Source organism: Rhea pennata, chromosome 16, assembly GCF_028389875.1.
Source record: "Rhea pennata isolate bPtePen1 chromosome 16, bPtePen1.pri, whole genome shotgun sequence".
NCBI lineage: Eukaryota > Metazoa > Chordata > Aves > Rheiformes > Rheidae > Rhea > Rhea pennata.
Window position 1 is genome coordinate 5662851 of NC_084678.1, and position 19056 is coordinate 5681906.

Sequence of the window (19056 nt, forward strand, 5' to 3'; positions counted from 1 at the left end):
TGGAGGCTTAAGGAAAGACATTTTATTCAGAGAGCTGCAGTCTGTTACTGAAATGTTTTTCCTCCCATCTTGAAGCATTAAGATAGTGGTCATTGTATCTCTTACCCTTTCATGGGTAAAGGCACAGCTTACTGCTAGAGACAGGACAAAACCTGGCTGAATAGCTGGGGCACTGCACAGTTCATCCCCGTCGCAATCAACAGCTCCTGTTTTCCAATGCTGTTTAGGTGTCCAAACCAATCTGCCTCCTCTAATCCTTTTGAAGATAAATGTGTCTATGCCCACTCTGTTTAAATTCCCTTTCTATTTATCCATTGGAAGCATATTTACCAGGCCTCAGTTAGTTACATGGCAGTAACAGTACCACGTGAGAACGGCCTGACTAGAGGCTTGGTGTGTGTGTGCCTTAGATCTATGTGAAGAAGAGGAGTTCAAAGTCTTACTTCTGGAGCTGAAACATAAGCATGATGTGATCATGAAATCTCAGATGAGGCATAAATCCTCCCTGAGCCGAAGGACCTCTAGCACTGGCAGCCGGGGGTAAGTGCATTTTTCCCTGCACGTTGGCTTTCCAGATATGACTGTGGAGCAGCTTGAGGTCAGTGTGGTGAGAACGAGCCTGTCCATCCTTCGGGAATGAAATCCCTGAAAGGCAGACAGGCTGACTTTTAGCTGTTGAAAGCAGAGCTCCCTAGGAAGTAGTGGTCCTTTCTCTAGGAAGAGGTTCTGATTCTTGGAGGAAAATGACTGCACCACAGTGATTTAATGTGGACAGAGTACCAAGTGATGAGTTTACCTGTTAAACCAGGGATACTTGTGTCTGAGAATCAGTGCTTCAAACCTGAGCTTCTTGGCAGCTTTCATGAAGAACGTACAGGGAAAGGTGAATGAATAGTAATACATAATGAGGCTCACAACCATGATACTGTATTAGGACAATCTTTGCAAGTCTTTATAAGACGTTTGCTAGACATCAAAGCAGCAGGTCTTAAGCTGTGCTCTGCAGAGCTCCCTAAACAACCCATGGGCCCTTTGCCATTACGTTCACTTCACTGTTACAGAGTAGATCCATCAGGTGAGCTGCATGCAATCTAACCCAGACTTGAAGTATGTCTTTCATAACTCTTTAAAATTCCTCTCACCTTTAATGCACATGCTAGTGCCTTTATCTGCTTCGCCTGGGTGCAGGAAACTATTTTCCTGTCCCATTCCAATGGGAGACCTTATGGAGCGCAAGGAGGATGTGAGAAGAGCTTTGGGGTAAGAGGAAAGCCTGTGTCGTGCTTACAGCTCTGATGCTCCTTCCCTGTCTCCGACAGGAAGGTGGTGAGGAGGGCCAGTCTTTCGGACCGAACAAACCTATACAGGAAGGAGTGCGAGAAAGAAGCCATCGTCTGGCAGCAGATGGGGGCAGCAGAAGAACAAAGGAACTCAGGCCTCATTGGAGAAATTGGGGAGACTCGGTCCGACCAGGAGAATACAGACCCCGTAAGGAACCTCTTGTATCCCATGGGAGTCACTGAGTGGGGCTGGCAGGGCAGGCTGGAAACCAGGCTGCATAGCAGTGGGTGCTCTGGGACGGGAAGTGGGTGAAAATGTTCTTAAACCTCATCTGTTAGATTTAAGCAAAAGAGCGAATTCTCATTTACTATAAACTGGAATATCCCACTGAAGTGGAAAGGCTGTTTTGGATTTACAGCTGCATAAACAGGTTTGAGATACAGCCCTAATAAGCCAGGAAAACCGGTTGTCTGTTCTGATATCTGTGTTTCTCCTTACAGTTAACAAAAATGGCAATCATGAAATTACTGTAATCTTGCTTTGCAGTTACTTATTTTTAATTCAGTTATTGTCAAGCTATATTAACATGCTTTTTATATTAATACAAACACACATATATATGTTTTTTTTTTTCCTCAAGTGACTTCTTCTGAGTTAAAGTTTCCAGATTCCTGGTTGGGGGTCATAGCATTATAAGGGTCCTGGTGACAGGTGAATTCAATGTTTTTCCTCCAGTTCCTGTCCAGTTGGAAGACTCTGTGTATGAGTTGATTTAGGAGTTTGTTGCAGGGATGAACAGTGCTGAAGGGTGCAGGAAGATGCTTTTCTTTAATGTTTTCTTGTTGCAGAATTCAGTGCTGGAGAACTCTTCCCTTCTTCCTGAGTTAGCAAACAAAAGCACCCAGTGTGACTCGGAAATCCCCCTCCAGAACGGACTCAGGGCGTCTGCCAGTGCTTACCAGTACACCTTTTCCAATGGGGACATTTGGAATATGCATGCTGACCCCGACAGTAATCCAGGCCACATGCTGCCCTATGGCAACCCGGGGCTCCCTGACACACAGCAGCTGTGGGGTGCCTACAAGGAGCACAGCCATCAAACGCTCTCTGAACTCAAGCGGCAGCGGGCTGCAGCCAAGCTCCTCAATCACCCTTTCCTCAGCACCCACTTTGGCAGTGGCATGGGAGGTGTAGCCGAGAATGGGAGTGAGGCCAAGTCACACCTGATCGGATCCAGGACTTCTCCCTACAGCACCAATGGGACCTCAGTGTATTACACAGTGGCCAGTGGTGATCCCCCCCTTTTGAAATTCAAAGCTCCCATGGAGGAAATGGAAGAGAAGGTGCATGGGTGCTGCAGAATTTCCTAGTCTCACCTGTTACTCATCCTAGAGGAAACCCGACGTGGGTGGGCTGGTTGGGTCTGTTGCAGAGGCCGGGTTGTTTGCATTCCAAGGGCAGAATTTGGTTACGGACATCACAACTGCAGCAGCCTTGTTCATTTTGAATTGTACTTTACCCTGCCAATTACTTCCATTGCGGTTGAATGAGTATTGCAGGTGGAACAAGGCTCATAGGAGAGGAATGGATGCACATCAGTACAATGCAAGAAGAGCCACCCTCATCATGCTTCCTGGGGAAGAAGGTACGGTACACTGCCTCCCCATCCTTGGAAAGTCGTGAGATGGCTTGAAAAGAAGAAATGGCTTGAATTAAAATCTTTGCATCTGAGCCTCTTGCTGTAAGCCAACAAGCTTCTGGAAGGTGACAGTTCAGACCTCATTTTCACTCTTGGGTGCAATGCAGATATCCCTGGAATGGAGGTCAGCCCCCATGCAGGGTTTGCAAGAAAGGACTGAGCTGTTGTCTGTGCAGCTGGATCCAAAACTTACCAGGGGCTGAGCAATGAGCAAGTGTAGATACTGCGTTTGCTTTAGGAAGTCCGCAAGGTGGTGTCTCCTCGCAGTGACAGCTCACCTTTAAAAACTGTGCACTGGCTAGGTCCTGTTCCGCTCATGTAAATCGGTCACTGAAGACTGTCATCAAGTTTTTAAGCAGAATCCTTCATGGAACAGGCATCACTGAACAGGCTTTAAAACTGATGTTGCAATAAGGGGGCCTGGCAATAGAATTTTACTGCAATAAAATACTGACAAAGGTCTATATTGGGATAAGTAATTTAAAAATTTTATTTGTACTATTTAAACTCTTAATTTGTTAAAACTGGACAGACTTTTGCTGATCTCATTTTCCTATTGATTCTGTTTGTTTACTCTGTAGGCTCAGCACAGACACCTGGAACAGTATGCTTTGTGTTCTGATTTTTCTGGATTTCCAGAACCACAGGGCTTGGGAGGGATGAGGAAAAAAGACTTGCCTACACTAATCTAGAAATGTCATGAAAGCGTTTCTAATCTCCCTAGATTTAATGGCACTCCTGTGTTAACCTGCATTCTTTGGCTGATAGACAGGTAACTTAAATCATCACGTTGATGGTTGAACATTGCAGCAGGGCAGAGATTGGATTTTTTTGTTTGTTTTTCCAGTTTTCATGCTGAATTCATCAGCAGTGTCAGAACAAGGCTTAAAGGCCTCCGTATATTGCGTACATAAGAGAGTCGAACTCCCTTTCTGAGTGAAAGCCAAGCACAATGCAGTAGTCACAAGGCTACTGCGGGAGAGAGGTTGACATGCGAACACCAGTGTTTTAACACAGCCTGCGTGAACCCTGACAGCCTACCTGAGAAACGCTCGTGCGGTGTAGCATGGGGTCTTGGCGCTGGCTCTTCAGGAAGTTAAGTCTGCATACAAGAGGGAGGTAAACGGAGAGTCCCCTTGGGAGGCAGCTCAGAGGAACTGGCCACAGTTGATTTAACCAGTTGTATCTACAGAAGTATTTGTAATTCTTCAAACCTTTTTCTGCACAGAGGAGCTTTTGCACACATAACTATTTGCTTGCATGAATATGTGTTGTCTTGGGCAGTTTAAATCCCAAAGTTGGGAAACATAAGCCTGTTTTGTGTCTGTGTAAGCCAAGTTCTGCTCACAGAGGTGTAGTTGTGCTTCAGCTAAGGAACAGAAAAATGCAGCTTCCACTCATCTTCCTGTTAGCTGGCAGCTAGACATCAGTATTACCTGTTCCTTTGAAAAGAATTCACACATATATTCTCTTTCTAGGAATCCTTACATCATTTCCTTTTCTTTCTAGGCCATAAAATTTTTTTTAGGCTAAAAGGAACTGTTAATTGCCACCCTCCACTCCCCATCAACTAGAAACATTGTTCCATCGGTAAAGGTCTAGTCAAGGGTATAAGCAATGTGTAAGAGAGATAGGAACCAGTCTGCAATCCTATGAGGAAAAGGAAGTGAAGGAGCAGGGAGACCATTCTCTCTGAAAAGTGTTTTGGGCAGGTGTCTGCAGAGGAATACCCACTCCTTAGCTTACATTACAGCTGAGCTTGGCTGTGAGATCGAGCCTGGCTCTGAAGCTGGCTCTCAGGCAGGGATCTGGGCCCCTCCTTTAAAGCAGATCCTTCAGGCAGCAGAGATAAGTCACCACAAAAACCAAATACTTTGGGGTCTTTGAGGTTATTACCAAGCTGATAGTTTATTGTTTCAAGTTCTAAGGCTACAATTCCCTTCCCTTATCTGTTTTTGGAACAAATTAGAAAAGTGGTAGCATCTTGTCTGATTTTTAAATCCTCAGTTTAGTTAAAGGCAGGAGGTTCCTTTACATCTTTTGAAACATTCAGAGAAAGTGAGCCTTCTCTGACACATACTTAGGTAGCTTGCTTAACACCTTTGTCCCATCTGACTAATCTCTTGGTTTCTGCTGATCTGTACAAGTTGCCACTCTGTCGTTCCATTATTCAAACCCATATATTAAACTTGAAAATACTTCCTGTGCTTTACTGAACCTCGGTGGAATTACAGTCACTCTCTAGTTGAAATAAGTTGATTTGGTAGCTGGAGACTTTACAGCATCTAAGGTGGTCTGTGTGTAGTTAAGAGTGGGTCTTGTGATTGTCTTAAAGAAAATTCTTCTGGAATAATACCAGGTGTAGCCTAGGTGCTGCTGAATAAGCGAAGATGATCTTTTGTATGCCTCCCTTTTCCCATGGTGTTGGAGGTAGTCTTTCCAGGTTCCATCCTAATGAGAATTTGGGAGTCAGCATAACAACCTTTGGTGCTGCCGTCCACTAGGTTTTAAGTGGTGCAAAATTTGGGCCCAGCTGATGCCTTCCCTACTAGGGATAGGAGGAGTCAGACCCTTTTCCTTCTCAGAGCAATTTTGTGCTATTAAATATGATGAATCTTACATATCTCCAAGCCGATGAAAAGCAGGGAGTCGAATGCAATCGTGTGAGGTAGTTTGAGGCTTGCATTCCCTGCAAGTAGCTAATATGTTAAAAATGCATGAAGCCAGTCTGTTTTAGGCAAATAGCTTTTATTTTTATCAGTATTTCACTTTATTTATATGTAAAAGGAATTCATTATTCTAGCTGTGATCTTGAGTGAAGTAACAATTGATTTACAGTCAGAGGAAGGATGCTACAGGTTCTAGGTTATAAAATGTCCCTGTAATTGGACTGTTATATTGTGACTGTAAATTGGCAGTAATATATCTCTTCTAGCTTTATCTCTATAAGCTAACATGCTGTAGTGGTGTCTGATCAAATGCAAATGATTCTTACTCAGAAAGGTCAGTAACTGATAAATATTCCAGGATATGTTTCATAGCAAAGACAACTGATTATTTACCATTGGCTTTGGTTTGGAAGTTGCATCCAAGTGGGATTTCCAAAGATTGCTGAAGGCCACCCAAAATGGACTGATGCTTTTCCTCCTTATGTGTGGGTGACATTCTGAATATAATGGTCACTGCCTGTGGGATACTGGCAGATAATGGTCAGGGAAAGAACTGACAATTTATGGTGCATGAAGTTGTTGGTAGTAGGTCAGGGATGAGCAATTCTGTAAAAAAAAATTTAACTTGCCTCTGGTTAACTATCTTATAGAGACAAACAAGCTTTTGGGGGGCATGATAAATGCGCAGATGCTCTTATATGTGCATTGTAGGAGCCCACCTGTAGGAACAGGGCTTCTTATTACAAAATTTAGCACTACTACTATAACTACAATGCTTTCATATCCATGCATTTTAAACAAGGCCATCCTGGTGGAAAGTTCTGAGGTACATAGCAGAAGACAGTCAGCTAGTTTACTGGAGCTCTTAAAATTGTTAAAAAGTTGTGGAAGCTAGAAAAGATGTGATTGCCATATATAGCACTTTTATATAGCACATTTGGATGTTGTGACAGTTGCCCTATTAAGCACTGTAGGCAGATCTGCACACAGGAACAACCCTACTGCTTGAAAAATCTTCTTATATGCTGAAGTCATAGTGTTTCTAGCAAACTAACTGGTTGATGAGAGCAGCTTTACTTTCCATGTTGAAAAACTTTATTCAGATGCAGAACAGTGTCTCTCAAACTAGCGTCTCTGCTTTACTGAGCTCCACCAAGGAAGTCCCAGCAGTAAATCGTTAGACAGGGGCTTAAGTACGGTTGCTGGGATCTGTTTGGCTTCAGACCTATGTCTGTATTTCACATACCAAGTGATGCAATTTTAGTTTGTCTCACTTCTGTGGTGCTCCAGGACCTGAAAACCCTCTGCATTTTGGAAAGAATTGTCTCTAGCTGATGTGACTTGTAGATGTGATGACACATGGTTGGGAAACTCCTGCTATAGAAGGAGGAGAAGAGCATAGCAGGAAATAGCAATAACAAATCAGGGCAATACCCAGTAGATGCAGTGAATTCTTTAGTATACCAAGCAAGGGGTTATTTCATGGGGTTGCAGATGCGAGCACTTATGTCCCAAATTTCCATTTGGCAGATTGATTTCTGTGCACTGTCCTTTTTTGATCTAATGTTGGATCTCTGTTTCCCCTCTTTCTTCTAAGCTGAAACAAAATCAGCAATACCACGAAATAAGAATATCTTACCGGAGAAAGCAATGGGACTGGTTTCTAGTGAGCCACAGTAGATCAGCTGTTGTCTATTTACTGCAAGGTGTGCTCCCTCTGTCTGGATATAGCTGTGCCTTACTGTATTTGCTAAAAATAGCTCAGTGGCTAGTCTCTGAAATTTTTGTGGTGACTATACAATGCTGTTTTGAATTTTACTATTATTTTGCAAAGGGAAAACTGTTCACAGCATGTTGTATTTTGCAAATTTGATTTGCTCTTTCATTTCTCTCATGATCACCGTTTCTCTCTTCCTATGCTACAGACACTCCCAATGCAAAAGACTTCATCCTAATTTAACAAACCGCATTGACCAACGTTGTTGCAGCAGTTCTCTGCTGGCAGGGTCCAGAGCACACTAGCAGTAGCAAGAGCTAGCTTGTTGCTGCAGAACGTGGTTAATATTTAGATTTTTTTTGCGGGGGGGAGGGGGGGTTGTCTGTGGCCATATGATGGTAGTTCCTGGCTTTCTTCAGCTTTACATATTGGTCAGACTTAAGATGGACTTGTTGGGCCTCTTACATGATTCAAGTAGTACTGAGATCTTTTGTCAACATCCACCACAGCAAAACAAGAACTTGGAATATTTTGCTGCATTTCAAGTGTGGAAGCTCTCGTAGAGGAGACAGTGCTCAAGACACCAGTTCCCAAGTCTACACCAATACAATTATCTCTACCTGCAACTGGGGGAAAAAACATAGGTTTGGGGGGTAAATGCAGCCTTAGCATAGCCACTTCTGACTCCTCAGCCCACAGATTGCAGTGCTTGCTTCCCTGTGAGAGGGGGGAGAATGAATTACAGTGTTTGTAGCCCTTGTACAGCTATGTTAGACTGCTGCATAGCCAGGATATTTAAAAATGGTGGCAAGCCCTCTGCAATAATTCATAATTCCATCGATCGGTAGTAAATGATGTACAAATAAAACTTGATGAAATGTATTTTATGTGAAAAAAATAATGTAAGAACTGTATATTGTATTAGCAGCTTTGTGTATAAAATGGCATTTTGGCAATCAGAGTCTAATATATTTAAAACTTTTTTTAAAAAAGGATATTTGATATTGTATGGAGCTGACTTTATTGCTACTGTATGTATGAAAAGATGGTTTCTTAACATGTTGGAGCAATGCGTAAAATCTTAAAACTGTATGTAAATCTCATGCCAAAAGGGTATGTCTGACAGTATTAGCACTTGACTTCAGTGTCTTTAATAGATTCAATTTTTTTAATTTAAAAAATATATTAAATTTCTTTTAATAATACCAAAAATGCCCCTGGTTCCTATTTGATTTGTTTACATGGGGCAATACGCGCATCCTCCCACTCCGTGGGCTCTGCCTAAATGCCTTTGCCTCCCACGCAAGCCTAAGTATCGCCAGGAGAAGCCTGGAGGAGTAAATCCAGGCTCCGGGCAGGCAGTTTTAGGTATTTATCGCTCATCGCAGTGGTTCTCCGCGGAGGCCGGAGCCGCGGCTGCGGCTGTGGGCGCGGCAGGCCCGGGCGCGGCCCTGAGGCGAGCGCGGCCGCGCCGTTCGAAGCGCCGCGGGCCGGGCTGGGCCGGGCCGGGCCGCGCCGGGGCGGGCCGCGTTCAAACGCAGCCAACGAGGGCGGGGGGCGGAGCGCGGCTCCCCCACTGGCGGCGCCGCCGCGGCCGCCGCTCGGGCTCGACGCGCCGATAAAGGCGGCGCGGGCGGCGCGGCGCGGCCCCGGCGGCGCCATGGCCAGCGCGTCGCAGTGCCTGGAGGAGGGCGCCGGGCGGCGGCCGCCGCGCTCGCCCGAGCCGTACAGCGAGGCGCAGCGGCTGGCGCTGGAGGAGCTGGTGGCGGGCGGCCCCGCGGCGCTGCGCGCCTTCCTGCGGCGGGAGCGGCTGCCGCCGTTCCTGTCGGAGCCCGAGGTGCAGGCGATCGCGCGCGGCGCCGTGCCGCCCGCCGCCGCCGAGGAGGGCGCGGGCGAGGCGTCGCTGGACGCCTCATCGCTCACCTACTTCCCCGAGCGCTCGGACGCGGAGCCGCCGGCGCTGGAGCTGGGCTGGCCGGGCTTCGCCAGCGGCGCCTTCCGCGGGCTCACGCGGGTCGAGGCGCACTTCCAGCCGGGCTGCGGCGAGCGCCGCTACGGCTGCAAGGAGGCGGTGCGGCGGCAGATCCGCTCCGCCCGCGAGGTGAGTGCGCGCCGCGGGGCTCCCTTCCGCGGGTGCCCGGAGCGGCGTGCGGGGCTCCCTTCCGCGGGTGCCCGGAGCGGCGTGCGGGGCTCCCTTCCGCGGCCGCGGATTTGGGTGGTCGCAGCGAATGGCCTAAAAATCAGGTCGAGTTAGTAACTTCCAGCTGTTCTCCGTAGCCCTTTAGCGCGTTTGCAGCCTCTGACTGCAGCGCCTGGGCGGGAACCACCTTTTCTTTAGCAGCCCTTAGATTGGCTTAGCTTAAAATTTAAAGCATAACTTCCCGCCGGGGCGGAGTACCGCCCCGGCTCCGCTCGCCGCCCGCGCTCGCCCCGAGCTGGCGGTTCTGCAGGAGCAGCTTCGGGCGCTCCTGAGGGCGACACGAGCGAGGGGCTTCTTGCCAGGGACTGCCACGGCGGAAAGTCTGTTCTCACGCGTTGGTTATTAGCTGGATGACACCAGTCTGGTGATTCAAGTAAACGCCATGCAAAATACCTGTTTTTTCTCAAAAAAGCTCTTCTTGTACCATCCTGCCAAAATTCCGTCTCTTGCCCCAAGCCAACAAGCAGGCAAGCTGTTCCTGTCACTGCGGAGTGCATCCCTGATCCAGAAAGCTTTTTGTGGACACAAAGTCGAGAGAAAAATCGACCCCTCTGTCTGTTATCGAGTATGAGGTGTTCTGCGATGTTGCTCAGTCAGTTCCCAGTCCTTAGTGTGAGGAAAATTAAAACTCTGGATGCTGTTTCGTCTCTTCACAGCTTGCTGAGAGACTGGAGTGGATCATATCCCTGTCTTGCCTCCACTGGCCTAGATAACCAAACCTATAAAGAAGGGTTTTCCCTACTTCTTCTAAGTGGATCTGTGTGATCTGTGTGCTTTTTTAAATCTTAAGTAAAACTTTTATTTCCTTTTCAGCTGCTGACTCTGGGATCTGAACTCGAATACCCTGATAATTGAATGGTCTTTTGAAAGCAAAAGTTTTTTTCCAAGGGGGTTTGATGTGAGTTGTGCACCTATTTGGTTTTCCGTGGCTGGTCTCGTCAGGTGTACCTTGCTTTTGCCTTCCTTTGACACTCAGCCAGGTGACAGGGTGGAGAGACGCAGATGTGTGAGAAACAAAAGCATAAACTAACTTTATCTAGAAATGTCAGCACATCGGTTTTATAACTAAGAACTCATCTGCTCTAGAGCCAGCTCCCTAAGGAGCAGGGCCCAGGTGGGAATGCAAAGCTTAGCCTGTTCTTGTGGGAAGTGTTTGCTCTGAGGCACAGGCAATACCGCACACCTTGCTGTGTTGCAATACGTATACACTCTGGGGTGGGCTGCAGCAGAGCACATGTGTCTTGCTATCTGATAAGGGCAGATCCCAGGTACCTACAGCAGTTGCATAATCACTTGCCTTGAAGCTCTTCTGATCAAACAATGATAAAATAAGCCATGAGGCCAAATCCTGTGCAAGTCTGTCTCCGCACCGTCGGGGTTGCCCAGCTCTGACGGGCTGGAGTTCTAGTGCTGAGGTGGGGTGCAGTGTTGTTCTGAGTTAACTGGAAAGGTTGTTGGTAAATGTATGATCGTCCCATGTTTGGCCTGTTGAAAGGCCAAAGTTCCGTCTTAGGACCTACCTATTTTAGAAGACTCCTTATTACAAGCTTCCAGTGGTATTTCTGCAGGTGAGTGGATGGATGATTTTCTTGTGAAGGTATTGGAAAGAAACTCAGAAGATACTCTTTCCAGGATCTTACTAGATCTATTCAGTTTATACATTGTCACAGACGCTTTCTCTTAGTAGTTTCTCTCTTGATAATATATATAGGGAGAGTGTTGTATTCCTACCGTAGGATTTGAAGAGGAAATAGTCAATGTTAGTGAGATATTTATCTGTGACAGAGGGGGAAGCTAGCTTTAGGATGTATGCCACAGAAGAATGTCCTGAGAAGAGAACAGTGTAGACTGTTGGATGAGACAATTTTTCATTACTCGTATAAGCACCAGAGTACTTGAGCAGAATAATACATGCCTTGGTGAGAGGCAAGGTCTTTTGTACCATGATGTGGTGGGAGCTGAAGGCCCATGCTCCACGTAGAATGGTCCTGTGATAGCAAGTCCTCTCTTCAGGAAGCTGCTGCCTCTGCTAAGATCTTGTGAGTGCACTTATTAGGGGAATGAGATAATATATCTGGTACACTGTACCTGAAAGATTCCTGACCTCTGGCCTTATGTCTTCAGTGAGTTTCAGGTTAGAAACTCCCGCTTTGTTCTTCTGTAAAAGCAACTGTGAGCTGATCCTGTGGGTATAGCCATTTTGCATACACCATAATCCTCAGCGCGTATGACACTATTCAACACATCTGGGAGCACAGGAATGGAGATGACTTGTCTGGGTTGGTGATTCTGCTAGGCTAGCTCCCCAGATACTACAAAAAGGTCTGCTTATGGGAGACTATGTAGGAAAGCAGACTGTGAAAGTGCACAACAAATGTGAGGAAAAACTCTTCAGGTTTTGCTGTCAGCAGGAGAAAATGGCTGGAGGGAGGCAGTGATCTAATCTTGTGTAGTATGTTATAAAGCTCTTGATCAAGTGTTTTCTTTTTTGCAGGTAATTGCACTTGTGATGGATTCCTTCACAGATATTGATATCTTTGGTGACCTCCAGGAAGCCTATAACAACCGTAAAGTCCCAGTCTATATCCTTCTTGACCAAGAGTTTCTACCCCATTTCTTGGAAATGTGTAAGAATTTAGGAGTTTGTCCTGAGCAGGAAAGTGTAAGTGTTACATACAGTGTGGTGTATGTGTGAAGTATTTTAGTTTTGCTTTTTTGGTATGGGTTACTCTTACGGACATCAAAGATAGATACCTTTTTATAAATAAGAGACTTTTTTGAAAGGCTGAAGCATCCTGTCTGCTGATGAGATCTGAAATAAAAGTTGTTTGAAAGGTTTCTGTGTGCTCCTGAAGATCAAGGCTGAATATTGCATGTTTTCAGCATAGTCTCTAATCTAATGCATGAAACTGCTCAGAAACTTGTCAAAAACCATGCAAAAAAGGCACATCTTCCTTTTCCTTACACTCTCTGCATGTAGGAGCTACAGCCCTGCTGTGCAGCTCTCCAGTGTGCTGGGTGAAGTGTGAGTCTGTGATCAGTGTGCACCTGTCCTGAAGAGGTGGCATTTTTCAAACATTTAAATTTGCAAGACCTTCTTTGGCTCAAGGAATAGCTTATAGAAGGAAACAGCCCTCTAAGAAAAACAGAAGAGATGTTAAGTTCAAGGCTAGTTTAGCTTTGGTAGCATCTCTTCTTTCCTAATACATAGCAGTTTTATTTTAAATGGGATTGGCAACCATTGGGTGTGAATGACGTGGCACACTTAGTTCCTCTGATTATGAATGGACATGACTGTTCTTTCTTGGCTTGGGCAAGCTTGTGTTTGTCCCAGTGAGAGTTTCTCAAGACTAGGAAGCACTCCTAGTTTTGCACCCAAACTCACAGGCAGCAATTGATTGGAATTGGCTGCTCCCTCCAGGCTGATTCTCCAGATTCCTAATCTAACAGAAAGATAGCACTGTGTAACCAATATAACACTCAATTGCAGACCAATGTAAGGAAGCTCATGGCATTCCTCTCTTCAGTGGTATGCCTAGTTGTTTCTGTGTGGAGTTGCTAATCAAAACTTTTGGAAGCCAGCTTAAATGTGATGTTTTATCTTCCCCTCTTTCCTGAAACAGATGCTGAGAGTTCGAACTCTCACTGGGAACACATACTACACGAGGTCAGGTGCCAAAATTATTGGGAAAGTCCATGAGAAGTTCATGTTAATCGATGGCATTAGAGTGACAACAGGCTCCTACAGGCAAGTATTGGTGTCCATTAGTGCCAGATGAAGTTTTGGAAAGGGGGAATTTCTGAAAGATGAGTAGATTAACTTTGCTGCTTTTCTGGTCTTTATTAATACCAGATGTCAAGTGGACCAGCTGAGTCTAAGTGGGACTAACACAAAGACAGGAATAGCTGTGGAAATCCATACACAACTTGTATGTTTGCACACAGTGGTACATGACTATCTGGCATTCCAATTAATCAACAAAAAAGTTTCAGCTAACAGTGTAGCGAGGTGTCTTGCATAAGCTGCCCAGTATCTCTGTAGTAATCCCTTTCTATCTCCTAATAGTTTGGTTACCTGGGCTTGGAGAAGCAAAAGGGTTGGTTTCTTAGAAGGGTTATATTTCAATTGAAAACTAAATCAAAGAATGGAAAACAGTCTACTCCTATCCAGGTAGATAGTGAACCCTTATGTTTCATTTGCTTCTGGTCTGACTTAGAATTTTCTGTGACTACTCTTATGCTTAAACACTTCTGACCTAGTTGAGCAGAGGCAAGCTTGCATATCTTCAGGCAAGTATCTGTACACAAATATCTGAAAGGACAGAAAATTGGCAGATTCCTGGATGCCTTTTGGTTGTGAGATTGAACTGGTAATAGGAGAGCTTGTGGCTGGAGGTTGAGCTTTCTGCTTCCCTTGGAACTATATAAACTTACTTTGCAGAAAGCTCTCAGCTCAGCTGTGAGCAGAGTGTCAGAGAAGTTAGTTATCTTTCCTACAGACATGCTACTGTGTAACTAGCAAAGAATTTGACAATAACTAAAGAAGGGTCTCTCTGCAAAAGAGAGAATATTCTGCTGGTTATATGCGAAACCCTTCTAAGCTGAACTTGCTATTTAATCTGTAATCATAAGTGTTGAAGTGCATTAGAGATTAACTGTGAATCTTGGCTTGTTTTCAACAGTTTCACATGGACTGATGGGAAACTGAACAGCAGTAACTTGCTGCTACTGTCAGGTCAAGTGGTTGAACATTTTGATCTTCAGTTTAGAATTCTTTATGCCCAGTCGAAGCCTATCAGCCCTAAGTGGCCGTCAAGCTGCAGGAACAGTGGAATATTTGATCACCTAGTGAACAAAACAGAGTTGGCAAAAGAGTACAGTATGGAAAGCAGTCTGAGAGCAGAATTTGCCAGACTGTCTAGTACTCCAAAGAAACTGTTGAGAGAAATAGATCTGGCTGAAGGCACTCCTGGAGGCAAACCTTATAACCTCGGACATTCCTGCATTGCTGAAGAGGAATGGTTCAGTGATCAAGAAGCCGTAGTGGAACAGAAGAGCATATCAACTCAAACTGGTCCATGGGAAGAGAAGCCTGTGACTGTGTGTGATGCTGTCACACAGACCAATGTTGCAACGGTAGAAACCGGCGTTCAGGCTTCTGTTGCTGCTAAAATAACAGGCACGCAAACTTCAGTTCTGTTGAAGACTGCGGTAACGCAGACAAAGGAAGGTGAGTGTGCAGAAACACCCCTGCTTCACAGACAGCAGTCAAAAGAAGGATACTCTGTACTTGGGAAGTCCGTATCAAATTCTAGTCTGCGATCACTGTCTTCATCATCATCCCAGTGCTCTCTAGCAAGCTCTACCGGTTCACTATCTTCTCTTCGGTCCATTGAGTATTCTACCAGTCACAGGGCAGAATATTTCCAAAAACTACATAAAGAGAGGCAATTTCACTACTCTACTATCAGATCGAAGCTTAGCCACATGGTGGATATCCTGTCCCGGAGGGGACGAGTGCCTGAAAACTACATGAGTCAATACACTGGTAGATGCACTCTAAAACAGAGGCGTGACCTCAGTGCCAGCCTACGTAGCCTCCGAGATGTTTCACTCTTCTCTCTGAATAAATGACAATTGCTCAGCTGAATGTGGAGCACAAAAACTGTGGTCTTTTTAGTGCAGTCACTTTATACCTGCTGCTTCTTAATTCTTCTAGTATTTTTACTTTCATTGATATATATATACATGAGTATCACTTTTCAGCACTTCCGTTTTATACTATGCAATTTAAGCACTAAAAAAGTTGTTTTTTTTTCTGTACCATAAGTGCTTACATGTTCCTCTTGTATGCATGATGTGGTAGGCATTAATTTTAATTCTGGATATTTAACCCAAAAAGTAGACTTATTAATGGTTTATAGGATTGCTAATGCTCTGGCTTTAAGTTTTCTAAACACAGAAAAATCTGAGACGGATCTTGCTCAGAGTGGTTTTGGATATTTGATTTATATCAATGTGTACTCATTTCTTTTTATTACTGGATTTTATTTCTACTTTATCTTTGGCATGAGGGGAAATAACCTTATTAGAATAAAATTGGCTTTGCAAATCTTTGTCTGATTTCAGAGAAAAATTAAATGCATTACTCTTCCACCAAGTGCAGGCTCTGTTTGAACAATTGGAGGCTGTTATGCTCAAGTATATCCTTTTCCATTGCTTAAGCCTTCTGAAATGTTCTAAATAGCACTGAGCTAACCAGCTCTCTAGTTAGCCATTCGTGTGTGTGTGTGCGCGCGCGCTTGATGGATTGCTTTCTTGAGCTGTATGTGAGTCCTCTGAGATCTAGCCTGTGCTGATACTCCGTAGACCTACAGTCCAGTGTCGTAGTGGCTGACAAGCCCTTGAAGCTGCCAAATCAGATCAGAGCCTGGGCAGTGAACACTCCACTCAGTATTTGTGTCCAGCAGGTGGCACATTTTAGCTGTCTTCCTGGTGAGTCCTATAAACAGCAATGAATATGCCAATGGACAAAAAATACCAAAATTTTGGCGTGGCTGCAATGTAAGTGTAGGCAGCAACACTTTTTATTCTGCAAACTTTAGCATTTCTATCCAAAATCTATTTGTGATAAAGAGTCTTAGCTACTTCTATAGCCTGGATTCGAAGCTTTCCTAAAGCTGCAAGGCAGAGTACAGAGTGGTGCAGGTGAGATAAAAGCTCTGTCTGCACTTGTTTAAACAGGTAAGATACCTTCTTGCAAGAAGGCGCCTAGAGCTGTAACACCTAGGGCAAAGGGAGCTGTAGAGAGAGCGCCACGGTACAGCTTAAAAGTAAAAATTTTCAAGATTAGCTTTGGAGATGTCATGTTCAGCAATGCCCAAACATGTCCAAAATCAACATGGAAACACTTGTGTTTTTTTTTTTTTTTTTTTTTTTTTTTTTTATGAGCTTTTTAAACTTTATTGTATCATACAGTTGTTTTGGTACCCTGGGCAACCCCACAGAGCCCCTGCTGAGTTTTAACAGACATGTTGCATTGCTTGTATAAAAATGCACCTATTAAAAACACAAATAATTCAAGAGCTCCATCTGGAAGTGGGTGCTAAATCTGGGTGAAGAGGGCAGCGCAGTGCCCTGCGGGCGTGCACCCACCTTGTGGGCAGAGCGGACCTGCTGCCGTGCCACCTCCTTGCAGCTGCAGTGGTGCTTGCTGCAGCCTGGCTGGAAGTGCTTGTGCCTCACCCCGCCAGTAGTGTGTCCTAAACGCACGCTGCAACAGCCCTTTATGCAGTCCTTGCACTTAAATATATGCCGAAATTCAGGGAATCAGTCTGCAGGAAAGGACTGGGAGGACAGGAGCTCGCTCTCATGGGAGGCTTTGCTCAGGGAGCCTGGCTCATTTTCAGATCCTTGCTTGGAATAGCTCAAGAATCTGGATAAGTTGGAGAGAAATCTCGGTTTTATCTTGAGTAGAGAGGTGAAATTTAAAGAGGGGCCAGACACCAATGAGGTTTTACCTTTTCATATTTGAAAAGCTAGAGGGATTCTGGATAGTTTAAGTTTTGGAAATTTGTACATCTTTCTCTTTGGGCAATGCTTTTGAGGAAAACATTTCCTGTTTCTGTTGGGGGGGGGGGGGCAGACACACCAAACCTCTTGCTTAGGAAATGGACACCTAATTGGTTCATTACTGTTTTACACCAATCCCTATTTTAGCATATCTCAGTGTGAGGAAGCAATGCAATTAGTTTGTAAGGGTTCTGATTTGTATGAGGTATTCCCACCATCGAAACATCTATGATCAGCATAGTCCTGTATGCCAAAAGTTACTGATGTAGTTAAAGACTGATGACAAAACGCCTGTCTTTTTCTGACTCTAAATACTTTTTCTGACTCTGACCAAATGCTTTCTCTAACAGCTCACTGTTTTTTGGGGAGCTGTCAAGTCTCCCTCTGCTTAGGTCAGTATTGGGACCACCCTAGAAGTGGTGGGAAAGGAGGGAATCCGCAGGTACGAGTAACTTAATCTTGAGGGTGACATTATGTAGTACAAAAAAAAAAAGGTTTCATGCAAGTTCAATTTTGTTTTTGTTTTTGTTCAAGTTTTTCCTTGTCTGGAGGAAAAAAAAATGCAATGATTAAAACATCCTCTCCAAATACTCCAATGGTCTACCATGGCAGAAACTACCTGCTGGTCCAAGCACAGCAGCTGTGGCACGTGTGAAGGTTGCCACTTTCCCAAGCCGTTCTTGAGACCGTGAGTGTTCAACAGTGTACACTTCAACAGTCTAACTTTTATCCTTATGTAAATGATTTTGAAATACGATTTTTTGTGTTTATGGACAATATCGTTAAAAATAAGAATAAAAATAATCTCATTGGTAATTTTGTGCTCTATGATAAAATGTCTGTGGTGTTTTATTTTCACAAATTATCTGCATATCCTTGTTTCCTCAGATATAATTTTAAACTTTATTATTCAACTCATTCTTCTAATAAGCAACTCTTTCCATGTGCCAGCTGTAGTTGAAGATGCTAATGAGGCAAAATACTGTGGTGAGAATTGTGGTAATCTGTTTTTGATAGATTTCACCTGAAAAATACTTGGAAAAATCTAGAATTTTAACAAGGTCCTATGTAGAGATTCAGCATGACAAATGGTCATGGAGGTGCAATGTTGTGACGAATTAAGATGGGAAAGAGCAGGAAGCACAGGAAGCACGATTAGATTTTCCTGGAGTGATAATTTTTGCCAGCATTACGAAATTTATTAGAAGCTCCTTATTGCTTTTTATTTTTTAATATTCTTGCTTGTATTTAATTAACCCGGTGTGCAGAATAAATTTGATTCAGCAATAATTGCCGTTGGCTGTAATCACTCTCTGGCAGGACTAAGTCTGATCTTTTAACTTAGGAAGATACCGGGTTTACTCAACTAACAAAATGAGAATTTTTGGAGACAGAGACCGTTCAATTCTATAAAATTTAGCTTCTGGATACAGTACTCAAAAGGAGCGTATCTGAAAAGATCGTGATTAACTCGTAATCAAGTAAAACCACGGTTAAGTGGTAATTCAGCTGCTGCGAGAGGAAGCAGAGGCGGCCGCGGCGGCGGGAGGGCGGAGCGCGGCTCGGCGCCGCCTTCGACGTGTCTCCTCACGGGCGGCAGCGCGACACGGCACCGCCCGCGCGCGGCGCCGCGGCAACGGCCGGCGCCTTGCGGCACGTGACGGTCACGTGACGGTCACGTGGCGCCTCTGCCTCCCGCCTTCTCAGCCCAAGATGGCGGCGCCCGTGGGGCCGGTGAAGTTTTGGAGGCCGGGTGAGGGCTCGCGGGGTGGGGGAGTAACGGGCACCGGCTGAAACACGGCACGTTCCTCTTAAAGACAAGAAACTAAGTTCTAGTGCTGTGGGGGTCGTCGGACACGGGCACAGGCTGCCCGCAGGGGCTGTGAGCAGCCTGCTGTAGCTGGCCCTGCCCTGGGCA

General features: G+C 45.0%; 3 protein-coding genes across 9 annotated transcripts in view; all 3 read left to right on the forward strand.

Moving 5' to 3' along the window:
- Positions 1-8562, forward strand: part of PPP1R16B (protein phosphatase 1 regulatory subunit 16B) — a 65765-nt gene extending 57203 nt beyond the window's left edge. For 4 of the 5 annotated variants that reach the window (XM_062589158.1, XM_062589156.1, XM_062589159.1 and 1 more), the window contains 3 exons: positions 411-540; positions 1320-1488; positions 2130-3442. In XM_062589158.1, coding sequence (XP_062445142.1) covers positions 411-540; positions 1320-1488; positions 2130-2651 — 821 coding nt within the window. In that variant the 3' untranslated portion in view covers positions 2652-3442. Of the gene's footprint in view, positions 1-410; positions 541-1319; positions 1489-2129; positions 3443-3561 lie in introns of those variants that run through there. The other variant, XR_009960051.1, reaches the window with a different exon arrangement.
- A 464-nt stretch (positions 8563-9026) lies between these two features.
- Positions 9027-16007, forward strand: FAM83D (family with sequence similarity 83 member D). The gene is made up of 4 exons (XM_062589268.1): positions 9027-9467; positions 12061-12228; positions 13190-13314; positions 14249-16007. The coding sequence occupies exons 1-4, from the start codon at positions 9027-9029 to the stop codon at positions 15198-15200; spliced, it is 1686 nt and encodes a 561-aa protein (XP_062445252.1). The 3' UTR covers positions 15201-16007.
- A 2834-nt stretch (positions 16008-18841) lies between these two features.
- Positions 18842-19056, forward strand: part of DHX35 (DEAH-box helicase 35) — a 90232-nt gene continuing 90017 nt past the window's right edge. For all 3 annotated transcript variants that reach the window (XR_009960049.1, XM_062589119.1, XM_062589120.1), the window contains exon 1: positions 18842-18891. Coding sequence is in view for 2 of the 3 variants with exons in the window: in XM_062589119.1 (XP_062445103.1) it covers positions 18852-18891 (40 nt within the window). In the remaining variant the exon portion in view is untranslated. The remainder of the gene's footprint in view (positions 18892-19056) is intronic.